The sequence below is a fragment of the Manacus candei genome, unplaced genomic scaffold (genome assembly GCF_025592945.1).
Source record: "Manacus candei isolate 608988 ecotype Guabito, Panama unplaced genomic scaffold, ASM2559294v1 h1tg000159l, whole genome shotgun sequence".
Lineage (NCBI taxonomy): Eukaryota > Metazoa > Chordata > Aves > Passeriformes > Pipridae > Manacus > Manacus candei.
This window is the reverse complement of record NW_026138207.1, coordinates 3,190,521-3,208,417: the sequence shown is the minus strand read 5'-3', so window position 1 is coordinate 3,208,417 and position 17,897 is coordinate 3,190,521. Positions and strand designations below refer to the sequence as shown.

At 37.4% G+C, this 17,897-nt stretch overlaps 1 protein-coding gene across 2 annotated transcripts in view; it reads right to left on the bottom strand.

Moving 5' to 3' along the window:
• Positions 1-1,624: 1,624 nt before the first annotated feature.
• CUL4A (cullin 4A) overlaps positions 1,625-17,897 on the bottom strand; it is a 37,604-nt gene continuing 21,331 nt past the window's right edge. Inside the window, exons 11-20 of one of the 2 annotated variants that reach the window (XM_051772828.1) lie at positions 15,716-15,908; positions 14,180-14,284; positions 12,383-12,493; positions 11,917-12,002; positions 10,790-10,897; positions 9,467-9,580; positions 8,210-8,315; positions 4,327-4,499; positions 3,317-3,469; positions 1,625-3,055 (exon numbers count right to left, since the gene is read on the bottom strand). In XM_051772828.1, coding sequence (XP_051628788.1) covers positions 2,960-3,055; positions 3,317-3,469; positions 4,327-4,499; positions 8,210-8,315; positions 9,467-9,580; positions 10,790-10,897; positions 11,917-12,002; positions 12,383-12,493; positions 14,180-14,284; positions 15,716-15,908 — 1,245 coding nt within the window. In that variant the 3' untranslated portion in view covers positions 1,625-2,959. Of the gene's footprint in view, positions 3,056-3,316; positions 3,470-4,326; positions 4,500-8,209; positions 8,316-9,466; positions 9,581-10,789; positions 10,898-11,916; positions 12,003-12,382; positions 12,494-14,179; positions 14,285-15,715; positions 15,909-17,897 lie in introns of those variants that run through there. The other variant, XR_007900830.1, reaches the window with a different exon arrangement.

The following is a 17,897-nucleotide window of genomic DNA, read 5'->3' as shown; positions in this document are numbered from 1 at the left end:
CTGCTGTTGATCAGCACCCCCAGGTCCTTTTCCACCAGGCATCTTCCCAGCAACTGCCCCACACCTGGAGCTTGCACAGGTCTATCTGCATAACAATTTGATGTAGTGAAGTTGCATGAAAGGCGTGTGAATTTTTTTCAAGTATGTATAGCACAAAGAAAGGAAGACAAAAACTGCAGCAGGCCAAGTGAGTGAATTATAAGCTCAGGTTCAGATAAAGGAATTCATGGGAAGCTAAAATACAGAACTGAGAAAACACCCAAGGAGAGGGCAGGAATGAAGCTGTTGCCTGGAATGGAGAGCTGCAATTGCCAGACTTGGGAAGTACCATCAAATCAGCCCCCAGCCTACATTCTCATACTTATTTTTCCTCCGGAAATGTTGGACTAGATGACAGGGCATCAGATTTAGGAAAATTGCTTTTTAAATACATATAATGTATGTTTGGATGAGTTATTTGTATCCCAGACTCTTGCTGTTATTTTTGTCATAAATAACCAGCTGATTGAGACTGGACACTCAGCCAAATTCTATCACAAGCTATCAAAAAGCAATCAAATGCAGCTATTTTGATATGGAGAAATGATTACCATGCTGACTAATAATCTAACTGCTAACATGTTTGGTTCAGTACAGAAAAAAATCCTGGGAAGAAAAATGTGAGGAAATCAAATTAAAAATGAGGACCTGAGAGAGTCATGATTACCTGGCCTGTCAGTCTCTCCCACAGCTTTTGAACCTCCAAAGCCACTTGCAGACCAATGTGGAAGAGTAGGAGTCTTCAGAGATTTTCTACAGGTTCAGGAACAAGGGGGTGGGTGGAGATCAGCAGCTGGATAAAGAAGAACAAAACTCATGCTCCCACAAGCAGAAAGGCAGAACTAAGGAGAACGCCCCCCCAAGTATTGCTGCTTGAGGTTATTTGTGGAGGATGATACAGTCAGGGACCAAGAGCACAGAAAGACAGGTTTCATTATTTTCACTGCTATGGAACAACTCATTTTTAATTGCTAGACCACAATAACTTGGCCAATGAGTTCTAGTCTGTAGCAATTAAGAAAAACTGTACATGTCAGCACTTTTAATCAATTAACATTGCTTCTTGAGGCAGAACCATTTCAATCATCTTCAGGATAACAACGCTGCTTTTAATCTATTCTTTAAAACCACTGAACCAGGACATTTGGGCTAAGAAGGGGCAGGCAGGACACACTCACTGCTTCCTATCAGCTACTGCACATTACTGCCAGCTTTTGGTGTGGATAAAGCCTCTGGCCGTTACATTTCTGCGAGGAACATACTCCTTTTTGGTTTAGAAGTCTAATAAGATGGATCTGATCGGTTTCCATACACAAAGAAAATGAACTACAAGCTGAACTGTGTAAATAACACTGAAGAACCAACTGCACAAATAAACTGAAGTGCCGTTCTCACAAAAGCTAGGACATTATTACGCTTTAAAGATTTTATTTGCATTAAATGAAGATTCAAATATTAAAATAAGTCTATATTAAATTACAACATTAAATATGCTTTAAATACAATAAACTAAATGTTTTTAGTTTCTAAACACAAAGGGAACAAAAATAAATCAGGAGAATGCAATAAAATTAATGACACCAGATGACAGAATAAGGACTTTTAATATGTAGATCCAGATGACAACAATGTTTACTTCAAGAAGAGGTGGTGGCCTTTTAACTAATGCACAAAACCCAAGTTACATAAACTTTATAAGATATCCTCAAGAAAATATTGCTCAGTTAAATTTTTATTTATGTAGTGATCAAAACTCTCTTGGTAGCTCTTTTTCAGAATGAAACACACCCCTATGCAAAACAGGAAAATAAACAGTCTTTTAAGTATTATCACAAATGGTGTCTTCCTTATAGTTACAATTATCTAACAGATCTACAGTGTCTTTCATTCTTGAATTCAAATCGACTTACTTATATACAATATGTAACAAAGTACTCACAAAATTCTTAGTCTTTCAAGACATGAAGCTATGCTTTCACAATATTGAGACAATAAGTTTTTCGAAAAAAAGGTTTGTTGTTTTTGTTTTTTAAAGTGGAGCACACTGTACAGTAGGTTCCCTGTAGGTTATTTTCAAGGCAGAACTAAATGTTACAGCAATTACATAAACACCTGTTGCTGTAAAATGAAATACTTGTTGCCCTAAAATGAGGTAGGGCCTCTTTGACTCAGATCTAATCTTTGCCACCCAAGCCAGCAGAAGTAGTAATCATAGAACAATCCATTTTTTAGCTAAATAATCCAACAGCTCAGTACACACCTGAATGCAGTTGTCCTCTTGGCACTTCACAGATCTCACTTCAAAACCTGATTTATCCAAACCAGACTGAAGTTTGTAGTAACTTGAAAGAAAATTAACTGAACCCAAGTTTAAGGATTTTCATAACTTCAAAAATTCAGTGTATTTCAACAACACTGCTTGTACATAAGTGTTCATCAATTAAGGGTTTTTAAAAGATACCCAAGTTGTCACTGTAGCTAAAGAATGCAGCATATAGGGACTTTACGGATGCAATTAGGAACACCTAAATGAAGAAACCACACTTGCATCCATCACAGAAGTATTTCTCACACAGGTAATTTTACTTCTCCATCCAACTTCAATGACATTGTTAAACAAAACTGTAAAACTAAATTTTGAAGAACCTAGAAGAACAAAAGAGTAACGAAAGATAAAAACACCCCAGGATGTTTAAAATTAGTAAGGAGTCTTGACAAGGGTGATCAATGAACATGTCATTTTGCTTCTTTTCCACAGCAGTGCATGCAGCTGGTTGAAGAATATACATCAACCTGAAATCTGCTAAAAGGAAAGTCTGGAACAGCATAGGTATTTGGTGTCTTGAAGATATATGTGGATGATTTTGGTTTTTACTTTTTGGGTTTATTTTTTATTTTTTTAAATAAAAGTACTTCTCCATTATGCAACATAGTGGTACTGATTGGGGTTGTCTTTGTCTCTCTCCATATAGTCTCTGTCAATGAGAGATTCAATCCTCTTTTTCAAGTCTCCAGGCTAGAAGGAAAGATGAGATTAGTATAACAGTAAGTAACATAAATGCAAATATATTTTAGACAATAAGACTGCTAAAAGCCACATAACAAAATGCACCATAGTATATAGTTAATTTACTACTAAGTATCAATACCTTGATAATTAGGTTTGATTCTATGATATTTCACATTTGTTGTTCTTATGGACAAGCTGAATAGAAAAAATGTATTACATATGTTTAGATAAGCATTGGATGGTTTGACAAACAAAAACATAAGTTACCTTTACAGGAAATTTCAGTTGATTATACAATTCAGAAACAAGAAGATTATGACCAAGAGTCTTTCTCATCTTCATTATTCGTACAATAGCAGCATCAATCTGATACTGCCTGTCTTGAAATACTCTTTCAGTTGTGCTGACCTGTTCCTCAACCTAAAGAACAATAGAACACCACAAATCATATCACCTTCTATCACTGTTTTTATTAATTATATTTCTATTGTTAACCTTTACAATAAAATGAAAACTCATCTACTCTTGCTTAGCCTTGAGACAGATGCACGTATTACTGCATGTTATGAGCTAAGTGATTCTGATGTGTACTGCTAAAGCAAGTCAAAGATAAAATTAAAGATAATGTAAAGGAAAAAATAAGGTATGTCTTATTTTAAATCTATTTGATAAATTAAACTAAATCTTAAAAACTCCCTTCAGCTTTCTGAGAGAACACTCACCAGTTCAACAGCCCAAACAGTCTTTTGTGTCAAACACCAATTTGACTTTTAGAATTTTAATATGCACAGGCAAAAAACAAACAAGCCAATATTAATTAAAATATGCCACCTTTTGTCAAGCACTGGGATTCAGGTACAACCAAGACATCTGCTGCAAAGTCAGAGACAACTCTGATTTTTATAGCCCTCCTACCTGCTACATATAGAAGCAACGTGGTGACATTTGATTTATGAGTTCAGTATAGTACCAACACTTCAGCAATACCACAGAAACTTTTAAGACGGACTGAAACATCTACAAGATCCTTTCAGTCTAATATATAGGCATTTAAATTTGGAAGCACAGGAAAGAACCTAAATTTTTTTGATTCCAATGAGTTTTAAAATCTTTACTGCCTCTGTGAGTCATCCTGACTACCCCAAAAAAATTAAATACCTTTCTCTTTTCCCCATATGCAAAAACTACAAGAGAAAATATAGAGATTGTCTTTTCACATGGGATATCTAGATAAACAGTTCATATATAAACAGAATGAATACAAAAAAAATACATACTGTTTCTTTCATTTGGATTTGGTTGATCTTTATTCTAAACAATTTATGCTTGAAATCACCATTGAAGATGAACTTATCTCCATCTTCTACATCCTTGCCCTTTGGATTTTTAATCAATACTCGTGCTTTTCCACAAGCTAAAGACTGCAAGGTTCTTCTTAACTCACTGTCCTCTGTGAAGAAGTTCAAAATACGAGAGAAAGCACAACAAAGCATTAACATGAGAAGTTTTATGTGATTAATCTAGAAATACAATTGAGAAGTTACTGGTTTTATGTTAATACTTTCTTCCAGCCAAGTCCCAATTAGGAAAGAACTCACAAGCTCAGACTCACATCTTTCACAGGTAAGTGCTCAGAGCATGCACAGATTTGTGTATGTCAGAAAGACAGACTGAGGCTCATCTCAGTGAGCTTTCCATGCAAAATAGATGGAAGATTTCACATTAACATGAGCCTGGTTTTATTGTTTTAGTTTTGTTTGGTAATAACAGGACTTTAGAAGAAAAAGTCAGTGGGTAACAAGAAACTCAAGCCACCTCTTTTATGATTTCATCACTGTTTCTGACACACACCAAAACAATGTAATAGACTAAAAAAACCAGAAGCCTAAATTGACAGAAAGATGCTTTCTAAGAGGGTAGAGCTGATAGCTATTACAGTCAAACTTCCCCCACAGCAGGAAAGTAGTAGAAACAAGTGGGTTAGGAAAATTTTATCTACTAATATATAAGGCTAAAAGCATTTGGACAAGTAGATAAAATGAAATCTTAAACATTCTAATAATTATGTTGAAAAGTTTTGTATCAAGATTTTGCATTAAAACATTCTCTAGAATACTTTATTCACAATATAAGATTGTCACCAATTTTGCTGGATCTCCTGAACAGAGTTTTAGTCTAAAAATTGAAAGATAGGTTTTGCAATCTGTGCTGATGTGCAGGGTAGCTGAGTAAAAGATTCATAGAATCATAGAATGAACCAGGTTGGAAAAGACCTCTGAGATCATCAAGTCCAACCCTTGATCCAACACCACCGTGGTTACTAGACCATGGCACTAAGTGCCACATCCAGTCTCATCTTAAAAACCTCCAGGGATGGAGAATCCACCACCTCCCTGGGCAGCCCACTCCAATGTTTGATTACTCTATCTGAAAAAATTTCTTCCTAATATCTAACCTAAACCTCCTCTGGCACAGCTTAAGACCATGCCCTCTTAATTCTACTGCTGGTTGCCTGGGAGAAGAGACCAATCCCCACCTGGCTACAACCTCCTTTCAGGGAGTTGTAGAGAGTGATGAGGTCCCCGCTGAGCCTCTTCTCCAGGCTAAACAACCCAGCACCCTCAGTCTCTTCTCACTTGTGTTTGAGTCCCTTCACCAGCCTCGTTGCTCTTCTCTGGACCTGCTCCAGCACCTCAATATCCTTCCTGAACTGAGGGGCCCAGAACTGGACACAGTACTCCAGGTGTGGCCTCACCAGTGCTGAGTACAGGGGAAGAATCACTTCCCTGGACCTGTTGGCCACACTGTTCCTGATCCAGGCCAGGATGCCATTGGCCTTCTTGGCCACTTGGGCACACTGCTGGCTCATGTTCAGCTTCCTGTCAATCCAAACTCCCAGGTTCCTTTCTGCCTGGCTGCTCTCCAGCCTGTAATGCCGCATGGGGTTGTTGTGGCCAAAGTGCAGGATCTGGCACGTGGCCTTGTTGAACCTCATCCTGTTGGAATCAGACCATCTCTCCAGTTTGTCCAGGTCCATCTGAAGAGCCCTCCTGTCTTCCAGTAGATCAACACTATCCCCAACTTGGTGATGACACCCCCAACTTGGTGTCATCTGCAAATTTGCTAATGGTACACTCAATCCCCTCATCCAGATCATCAATAAAGATATTAACACTATTACTATTTTTAAAATAGTTTAGTTTTCACACAGAGAGACCTCTTCCTTTTTTTAAACTTCCAACTGCTCTATGATTACTAAAAAAACCCTTCAAACCACGTGGACTAAACAGGCTTGTATGACATTTGACACATTTTGTCTGTTTCAACTTCAGTAAATGCCGATTGTTGAGCTGTGTTTTTGTTCAAACACAAAGCTGCTGTTAAAACACTTTGGAGCTTTACTTCTGCCTTGTGTGAGAAGTTGCAGGTTGCCAAAAGGAAGGAATCTGCAATTACTTATCAATCACAGAAGTAGAAGTAAAAACTGCACCTCCTAGAGGCTTCCTTGACAATGAGAAATACTCTGCATTCTTATGTGCCTATTTGGACAACACATCTTAAAGCACCACAGTTACCAGAGAGAAGGTAAGCATTCTTTCTCTGAGTGACAGTTTATGCATTTTCTAACTCTACTAATGTATCAGGAACAATCTCATTAAAGAGACTGGTGGTAATTTATTGCAACCGTGACTAGAAAACAAATTCCAACCACAGTCAGTTAATGCCTACAAAATAATTAAGAGGGACTTTTTACAAGAGCATGTAGTGACAGGACAAGGGGGAATGGCTTCTATGGCATTGATCCTGGCCCCAAAGGAAACCTCTGGACCATAAACTGTCCTTCTTACACACATTCCTATACTACTTCTCTCTAGGGGAGAAAAATATAGACATGGCACTCAGTGCAATAACATATAGGTAGCTCCCAACTATCAATTCCAGCCAGCTGCCTTAAAAACACTATTGAAATCCTTTATTTTGTGCTATAATGGAATGGATGTCCATGCAGCAGATTTTATCTGTTGCTGTCAGGCAGCCAGAATGCAAACTCCAAGGTACAGCAATACAAGATGAGAAAGAAGGACAAAGATCAGGCTGGTGTGAACCTATGTTTTGTTCAGTAAACACTGTAGTTTCACCTAATAGGCCTCTCTGGAGGCTATCCTGGTGTTTATCATTCACACTGGCATGGATTTTCTTCAGCTCCTTTACCATTAATGGAGTAGATGACTAAGCAGCCTGAAGCATTGATGCTAAGAAGCTAGTGTACTGCCTTCTGAAGTGCAAGGATTCTTGATATCCCAATTTTACAGTATTTTACTAAATATATTACAATATTTTAGTACTTGTATGGGCTCAAATACTCTTTCAGCATTGCTGGTTTGGGTTAATCTTAAGTTTCAACATGCGAAGGGCTACTCGGTATAACGTGCTGATTGATGCAGAACTTCCAGAGAGTAAAGAAATGATAGAGTTATGGCTGTAACTATCTCAAGAAGGTGTAAGAATTTGGAAAAAAACCCCATGCAAGAACATAAGAACACAGAAGGCAGAGACTGCAGATGGTTAAAAAGAAAACTATATTTCTTCAGGTTTTCTTGTCCTTTCTGCCTTCAGGTTCAAGTGCAGAGGCAGAGTTACAAAGTATACATCCAGCACAACACTGCTGCTCTTAACAAATCAGACCAAATGGAGACTCCAGCAACAGTAATAGGAAACAGGTGGAAGAGCTCTCAAAACAGTTCAAACTGAAAATACTCTCCTGAAACACCCCCAAATGACAGCATTCTACAGCAGATCATTTTCCAAATCTAGTATGTGAACCTAATGGAATGAAAATAATTTGTACACACAACAGTGTATCACCACTTGAATTTCAAGAATTGCAATGATACGTTTTGTAAATCTAATCGGTTGTTAGTAGTAGCATATGCTGTACAGCTCTTACTATTAATTTTGTGAAGCATGTTACACACTAAGAAAAATACACTAAGAAACACCAGCAGTGTGTTTTCATTTCTTCTGGTGTCTGTATCCTATGGCTCATGAAGTTTGTCTAATGACCAAGGCAAATTTCTTAAAATTAGGCATTTACATACAAAATCATAATTCACAATCACTCAATTAATACATTTAAGAATCAGAAAGTGTTTTTCCTACCTACACCAGTGGCCATTTTAATTTCTTCAAAACTGAATTCATCTCCTTCATTAAACATAAGCAACACTAATGTCTGAAAGAGTGATACTTGAAATTCTTTCTTCCCCTAAAAGAGAAATATCAAATAATTAGAAGTAATAGTCAGAAAATTTTCTGCTGCACCCCCAACGTCTGACAAGTTACAGAAGGCATACATTTACTTTTCTATTTCTAGAAGAGATATGCATTTTAGAATGCCTGGCACACGGGCAGTATTGAGGAAACAGGATATTTCTAAAGACTCTTTTTTTTTGCTCCTCTAACAGTAGAAATACAGTACACAGCAGAAGCTCATTAGAATGGCCTGGTATTTACTTCCTATCCTTTACTTCATTTTAATTACAATATATGAAATTCTGGCATTGCCACCATCAATATTGAATCTCTTAGTAATTAACTCAAGTTTCATTTTATTGGAGATAAACTAATACAGAAGAAATCTTGGCATTGGATCAAATATGAAAGAAACAAGAAAATTTTGGTTTGCTACGACACACAGGGACAGTATTATCAGTAACACAATGTTTGTACAAACAGGCAACCTTTAAAGAACTTGAACTCTTCAGCCAGCTGTGGACATTTCTGTCAACTGACAATTACAAGCCCATCCATCTTACTCTTATGTAATGACTAAACCTCCAAGAGTCATGTTCACAATGCGTTAGCAAAAGAATTCAAGTTTTTTTGTCTTTGTTGTGGCTCAATGAAACTGCATGATTACAAGGCAAGATATAGCATGAGACAAAAGAAAACCACATTAAGAAACAATGTGGTAAATAATTCAACAAGCATTTAAAGTTTAACCACAGCCATCACATGACTAACACCCTTCAGTCTCTTCTGGTTATCAGTTAAGCATACTAAAAGCATCACTGGTATTTCTATGATCAAAACTATTCCAGATTAAAAAGAAAAAGATGCTACAATCTTCTTTCATTAATTTCCTGCTTTATCACAACTTGCTTTATCTGAATGAGCAACAATTCCTATCAAATGAGTATTACCACAAGGTATCACACTGCTGTCTTCTGTTAGCAAGGCAGTATTTCAGTTTAATTATAGAAAGCCTACTTTCTATATAAAATAACAGTGTTGAATTGTGATCGTTCCTCCATAAAAATGTTACTGCCTTTATAAAAATACAGTACATGTCTAGATTCCAAACAATTGACTTAAATTTTATCCCGACAGACTTAGCTTTAAAACAGGAAAGCTTACGTCCTTAAATTCTGCCTTTAGGACAGCATGCCCTAAAGTGGTCTGCCACTGAAGCTTTCGACCACTGTGTTTTCCCAGGTAAAAGGTTTTAAATACCTCTTGAAGCTTTATCATCTGTAAAGAAAACAGAGAAAAACATTCATTAGCATTTTATCAATGCAGTGACACCAGATGATTGCATGCGTGTAATTGCTTTATTCTCCTCAACCATGTTTCAAAATAAGTGTTTTTGTGGGGAAAACTTTAACCCAAAGAGCAAAATTCTGCTCTCAAGTACACTTGTACAACTATGCACAAAAGAAAGTCTCAATTCAAAAATAACTTAATTTCCCTGGAGTTTTTTACCTTTTGTTTTGTTTGTTTTAAATAAAAGTAAAATAACCCCCCCTGTAAAGGGTTTTAAACATCAAAAATAAATACTTTTTTGTCCTGGACTATGAATCTGACCAAAAAGTCATCAGACAAAAAGCATACATCTCACACCTTTGCCCTGGTAACTACCATCTGCTCCCGTGTTCTTCCTGTATCTTGTCCTGTACTGGAATTCAAATCTGATTCCAGTACTTTATACTCTCTTACTTCCAAGTAAGGGGTTTCTACCCCTTCATTTTCATGCTGTGTTGCTCAGGCTAGATCATTCCAAAGTAGTCTGCCACAGAGGAAAAGATGCCTCAGGAGCAAGAGCACAAAAGCTTCCACATTTTCTGAATTGAATGGGAACCCCACTCCCACCTTTGGCCTCTGAAGTGCTTCCCACAGTTCAGATCAAACAAGGTATTGTAGGAAATAGGACTACAAATACATATTTCAATCTACACCAATACCGGCAGGAGCTTTGCAAAAATATCTCAACTTGGAAGCAATCTTTTTTTGTGCAAATACTGTTTCAATGCAGGGGTTAGTTTGGTGTGACACATTGCAGGGAACAGAGGAAGGATCTTTCAGAAAAAAGGAACGTGCAGTAACATAACTATTGGCTAGATCAAAGTGCCTAACCAATGTAGTTAAAGATTGACTAAGTTAAGGTGAACTGACTTTAAGTGTTTGACTGCAATGCTAAGTGAGGATAGGAGGTTTTTTTATACTAATTCTATATTATTATTACTATTATTAAACAGGTAAAAAACCCACACTGAGTGAAGCAATCATCTGAAAAAAGTGGATTTTACTCACTACAATTTTTGCAATCCTGCAATCTTTAACATGACATAACCCCCTTAAATATCTAGCAGAAAAACATCTAATGAAGTGCATTAGTTCAGCCTGTGATAGTGATTATGATTCCACTCTCTACAGTGGATTAAGAAGAATTTAAACACTAACCTCTGAATTTAAGTGGACTTCCATAGGTGTATAAGTTGGCCAATATCCCATAGTTAATATATTTACTGTCAGGTCTATATTTCCTGGGTCACTTTGGTTCTGCATATACTAAAATACAAGAGACAAAAATCATTCAAGTATACTGTCTGAATATTAATTAGAAAATAAAGATATATTTAATTAGAAATTTAAAATTAGTTATAACAATGAAAAATTTCTACATGCCACATCCTTGGTTAGACATGCTCTGCCAGGATTTTGAATAACTATTTAAGGCCCCCCTCCCCAGTTTCAAAACACAGCAAGTGGTTTGAAGTACAAAGAAAGAACAACATGCCTTGAAATATCCTAGACTGCTGTCTCTACAGGATATTGAGTCAAAGACCTCTAATCACATGCAAATAAAGCAAAAGAAAAGCTTTTTATCATGGCAGAAGCCATGGCAGGGACCATAAGATCAACAGGATCCCCTTGGACTTTCACATCTGTTATACAAAACATTTTCATATAATTTGAGCATAGCATCAGCCAAACTAGGCTGCAAATTCTGGGATAGAGAAGTTACTTCAGTATTTTATTACTGGAGCAGGTGTCCTGGGTTTGATCTCTACCTCAGAATGCTGTCTTCAATAAGGCCCCAAAACAAGTACCCAGAGAGAACAACAGGGTGTGCATATACAGTATTTCCTCCAAGCATTCCCTTGATTACCAACAGGTTGGAAACTCTGGGGCTGAGACATGCACAGTTTCTGCACACTTAGCTACCTTCAGGGAGTTACTGTGGTGTGGGCCATTCACAAAGGATTCATCAGATCACCAACAGTTTACAGAATTAAGGGATAAAGACTTTAAAAGATGTCAGTTGACTAAATTACTATGTGGTATTTAGACTGTAATTTACTTAGAAAGCAATCAAATAAAACTATAAAATAAGCTTATCTCTGAATAGATATACAATAAATAAATTCTGTTCTGTAAAAACAGAATAGTCTATAGACTCTCTTATTATGACCAGGACCTGCTCAAAAGCTGTTTTGTTTAATTTTAGCTTAATCCAAGGTATAACAATATTAAATGTTTCCCCATGACTTCTGAAAATTTAGTTTGCAAACAAAAGGTAAATGTACCTGCTTAAACTGTACCATGACATCTTTTGACAGCTCCATGTCCTTGAACATGCCCTCCAGTTTGCTGGTAAAAGCAGCACCACATTCTGTCACACAAATTAAAGCAAAGATCCCACAGTTACAAAGAAGCACAGAACAAGCAATAAAGGTTTAATCTGAGACAGTCAAGCCACATGTGCCAGGTTACAGAGCACCCACAAATAGGTGGATTTTTAAGGATTTTAAGGATTTGGTTCCTCTGTAGGTACATTAAATGAACCAGTCTCATACCTAAGAGGTCAGCCCAATAGTTCTCACTGAGCACAATGAAAGCTGTGAGATATATATATATATAGCTAAGTACTTAAGTAAGAGTTGTTCAGTTATTACTTAAAATCTGGCTTGTCACTTCTTAAAATGAGAAAACAGGAATTCCAATTTATGTGCCAAAAAGTGATACAAATTTAACACATCTGAATATGCCTACCATGTTTAAGCTTTGACAACATGGACTTCTCCGCATCTACTGATGCACTTTTTCCAACCAGCAGTCTTTTGGCCAAGTCTTTCTTATAAAATGCCTCAAAAACATCTTTCCCTGTAAAGAAATTGAAACAAAAAATAAAATACAACTGAAATAATACACTCTATTTGCATAATTTGTGACACAAGCCTTTCTTGGGGCGTGCTGATCTCAGAAGAATATTCACTACGCAGCAGTGAAGAAAAATTTGTAGACATTTTGTTCTTTTTATATTTTAATAAATCTATTAACACATTTCGCAAAACCTTTCTTATTTTTGCCCCAAGAACATGGACTGCATTGTATTTCCCATTGGATCAGCCACAAACCACATGAAATTACTCTGGGGGGCAGAAGAAGATTCTCCCTCCTGTGGTTTGATTTATTAAAAGAAGTTATAGGGGAGGTTTTCTATGTATTAAAGAATATATTTTAAAAGTCTAAGATGAAGAAAAATTGACAGAAGTCTTCCCACTTGGTTTGCCAATAGCCTTTTGAAATGAAGCAGCCATACAGACACCCACAAACTTTCACACCTCAAACCCAAGCTTCCGCATATCTTTTCTACTGACAGTGTCAAGATATCAGCAAGTTGTTTCACTTTTAAGAGGAACAAATTCACTGTAACTCAAGGCACTATTTGCACTGCCTACAGTAGCCCCTCAATTCCTTGTAAACACCTTCCAATGTAGCAATTCCTCCCATAGTCTTCTTTCTTCTCTAACCTGTCCTCTGGTAAAGTGATGTTTCATGGAACAGCTGCAACAAGACATTACCAGAAAGTCCAATGCCCAGAAACTACCTACTAACTATCATCTGCTCTTTAAACACTAGACAGCTCAAAATAAAATTTGCACTTTTAGCTCAAAAAATATAAAGAGAAAAAGAGCTGGTGAAAATTTCAGAATTAACAGAAATTAACTTCTTACACTGACAAGTTGCCATGTTTTCAATCACCATCTCTATCTGATAAAAATCATGATGCAAATGATACTACTTTATGACTTGACTGCTTTCCCATTATATTATACTTGGTTTGGATTTTATGAAGAGAGAACCCGACAGATCTCAGAACAAACTAATACAGAATTGGGTAATACCTGCTCATTCTACCCCAGCCCAGGATACGTCTTCCACTTCCCCCAAAACAGTGGCCATGCATCTCTATTAGACTAGACCACTTTTTTTTCCTGATATCCCATCTAGAAAAAAAAAATCTCCTAACACATTTAAGGGTTTTGCTCAGATAGGGACATACATGAGGGAAGTGCATTTCAAAGGCAGTAAAACTCAGCAATAACACTTTTTCCTGTTGTGCTGAGCCCTCCGCTGTGTTCCCTCTCAGCCATGATGAGAAAAGAGAAGTCATTAGTTGCTGGATTTTCACCTACTTGCACCTACAACCTACCGAGGCAGACAGGGAAGAGAAAATCTGTACTGACATCCATTCTGTGTTGTTAGAGGAGAGGCTGTGGCTACAGAGGCGGTTAATTTATGTGAAAAAACTTCCAGCAACAGCTCTGACTCTTAGGTCTCCACCCACAGACTGCGAAAGGTCTGTAACTTTCCAATCTCCATAGAACTAGTTTGTCCCCCCGGTGTATTTATTGTGCTCCTTCAGGTGTAAGACAACCTGAATTAAAGATCAAGTAGAGCAGAAACTCATGCTGAAAAAGACCTCTTACATTCAGAGGAAAGCATCTCTGCTAGGAGCAAGGAAAACAGTTCCAATTGCATCAGCGGTGAAGTGCTATTTCTTACCATGAATGAATCTAAATATGATCATGATTTTGTCAAGGATTCTTTCCAGCTCTTCATCTGTTGCTTCTTTATTACCAGCTCTTAACTTGGAATCCACATATTTTGCTACAAATAAATAAAATCATTTAACAGCTTAAAAATAAATCTAAAATAACCAACTTAAGCATCTCCCGCTTGAAATATTACTATGTGTTAAATATTACTATATGTTAAAATACAGCATAAATGTAAAACTTTCTGTTTTCCCTTTTCACACCCTTATGTTCAGTGGGAACACAGACAGAGTCCTACTGTACTACCAGCACAATGGAAAATTATTGCAAAAAGTAACAGTCCAAGAAAAAAAGGAATACAGTATAATGATTAAAATTATCGCATTAGAAATACCCACATTTTGTGTTAGAGTCTGAACAAGCACATTTCTTGTTGAAAGACAATGTTTTGGAAGCGTACAATGCATATGAATGTATTTATGAGAAACAGAAACAAACAACATAAAGAGGACTATATTTTTTTAGAACTTTACCATGTCCCTCATGCTCCTTAGTGGGAGCATATCAAAATTTAAACAGAAGCACTACTTTGAAGTTAGTAGCTTCAGAATGCCAGAAATAAGGTTAAGCCTTGAGTTTAGCTAAGTATTTATTAAGCCACATTAGTATCCTTATACAACCTCCTGTGTAAGAAGGAAACCTTTGCAGGAGCTGAAAACACCATGATCCACAAATGACAGCAGCCCATATCACAGCTTTAACCTGTATCACTGTGTTGTGCAATCTGTCCTACATAAAGCTGATTTCAAAAGGAAGTCACAAAATAAGCTGAATAAAGGTAAAAGAATGTACAGAGGAAAAACAAACAACCAAGGAGCAGGATCCTCTCCTGGTGTAAAATGCCACAGCTCCAGTTTTGCTGCAGGCAAAATAGTCAGAATAGCTTTTGCCGGATCAGGGATAAACCAAGTAACAGTATTTTTAAAATATTTATTATTTTTCCCCCTTAATATGTAGTAGTTCCCCTTTCAAGGTCTCGAATTTCATTTCCTCTATTAAAATTCCTTGTATTTGAAAGCTTTAAAATTGTTATCCCAACCTCAGCCTTCAAGGCAGATAGATGGGCTATGCTCAGTCATTTCCGAAAGATCCAGAACGTCCAAAGAACTCCTCTACTATCACAATGAAAACCAGTTTCCTTTTATTTGCCACGGCTGCTCTTTCCCCCTAAGCATTTACTCCACTGGCAGCACCAGCCCCACGCTCTCTGAGCAGTTGTTAGCACCAGCACCGTGCAAGCAGCAGAGCGCAGGGGCAGCAGCAGGTGACATGCTCCGTCAGGACACCGTGCTCACACCTCCGGCACACCCAAGCTCCTGGAACCCGCCGTGCTCCCAGGTTAACGTTTGCCTCGTGTCCCAAAAATGAGTCTCCTAAAGCAGAATGCGTACTGCACCACTATTGCACTAGCACACTCAGCAGCAATATCTTATCATGCTTTCTATAGATTTTTGAAATATTTTACAGAAAAATATTTGTGTACCTATCAATTCTGCAGGCTTATTTGGTCTCTTGTTGATAAATGTTTCAAAGGACTCCTTCATCAAGTTTATAAATTTTTCATTTTTCTGAAAGCACACTTCTATGATATGGTCCACTTTATCCTTAAAATCTAGTAGCTCTTGCACCATATCCTTGTCTTTTTCAGGATTAACCACTATTGTTGTCCCAAAGTTCTGTAAAACAAACACTTTTGATAGTAAAATACTTTAAGAGTGCTACCTATCTCCCCCAACAGACACATTCACCCTTACAAAATTTCTCATTAGAAAGAGTAATTTTTTTTTTTTACAGAGCTACTTATGTGACTTCACGTTTTCAAAAAATGAGATGCATTGAAATTTAAAATAAAAACCCAGACACACATTAATGGATTTCATACATTATTGTTTGATTTAAAGATTATATACATTCAAGACAAATGCTAAAAAAAATAAAATAAATACACAGTAGACATGACTATGATGTGCAAGTTTACAGTTAGAGAACTACATGATTCATGTAAAATAAATTATATGGAAACTGCCTCAGAAATGTTAAGTGTAATAGAAACTTCACACTATTTTTCTTAAATCCATTAGAGAGCTCTATTGATGGAACAGGTGGCAAAAATTCAACTGCTGCTCATCACTCTAAGATTCCTCTTTCAGGAAGGGTTCTGAAGCAAAAAAAAAACAACCTAGCTGAATTGCAAGGAAACAAAACTTTCCCATACACAAGAAGCAGCCACAGACTCGACTTTCACTTCTTGTCCTATATTTATTATCTTAGATACAACACCATCTGTCTAATGACTCAAAATATTCTGTAATGGAGGATTTAAATTTACTGGACAATTTGCTTACAGTTGCTTAGTAACACTGATCAGTGCCCTGGACAGAATGGTCAGTTTTTCAAGGTGAGAAAGGGGAAACATCTGCACAGTAACAGCAAAACACTACTATTTTCATCAACTGAAGCATGTTAGCCACAACAACAGTAAAATATGGGGAAATCCCTTTCAAACCTCAGAAGTTCCACTTTAATACATAATTAGCAATTGCCATATTCATGGAGATTTTTCTCAAGTAACATTTCAGAGTGAAGCTGAACACAAAGCTGCTTGAACACAAAGGTCCTTAGATTTAACGTGTATCACGGAGTCACAGAAAGGCCTGGGCTGGAAGGGACCTCTGATGATCACCTAGTCCATCAGATCTTCCACTTATCACAGTTTCTCCTTCATTAACACAGTATTTGGGCATCTCACAGTCTCTATCAGTTCTGTTCATAAAATTGCAAGGCATTCCCCCCATTTTGCAAATGGCAAATCGAGATACAGAAAGCCAAGTACCACCTCTGAAGTCATAAAAAGGTGATGACAATACAGCACAGACCTTCAGCCCATAACTCAGCTCAAGATAAACTTTAAAAGTTCTCAAAGCCTCTCTTTAATGCATTTTGTCATATAGAATGTCCAAAATGAGATTTACTGACATACAGAAAAGGGTTTCTAACTTTTTGAGTATCTAAAAAGCCATCTCAAAACCACAGGTCTGAGTCTGTGAGATTTACTGTATGATAAGCCAACTTAGCAACCTGCTGCTGTGAAAGGAGAGGTTCAGGTCCTCCTTTCCTTATTTTCCTATCTGTCTTGAACTTCTACTTCTTTCCTTGGACTTTTCTCTGAGTCTCTTTAGTTTACTAAAGAGGCATAAAACTGACCTTGCCCAGGTACTGTGTTAAAACAGATCACAAAAGAGTCTACGTATGGAGTGGCAGGCAGCACAAGAGTTAAGTCAGGAGCCTGATCTGGGATCAAGTAGGGAGAAAGATGTTCCTCCTCAGCTACAGCAAACCATTCAACTGGCCCAGCTGCCTATGGATCCATGGACTGTGTATGGGGACACTGGATGACACCTGTGGAGTAAACTCCACCTCAGTTCTGGGGGACAGAGGGGTGTCTATATCCCACTCCCATGGGCTGCAACACTGGTGGATCATGCCAAACTCCAGACACAGGTGTGCAGGAAAGGCACCTCTGAAATGAACTGATATTGTGCACTAAGTCCTAAAGGCTGATGAACACACAAGCAATTCAGGGGAGAACCACCCCAGCAGGAATTATCAACTCCACAGACAAAACTCTTCTGTGAAGCTTTCCTGCCTTCATCTCGCAAGAGCAC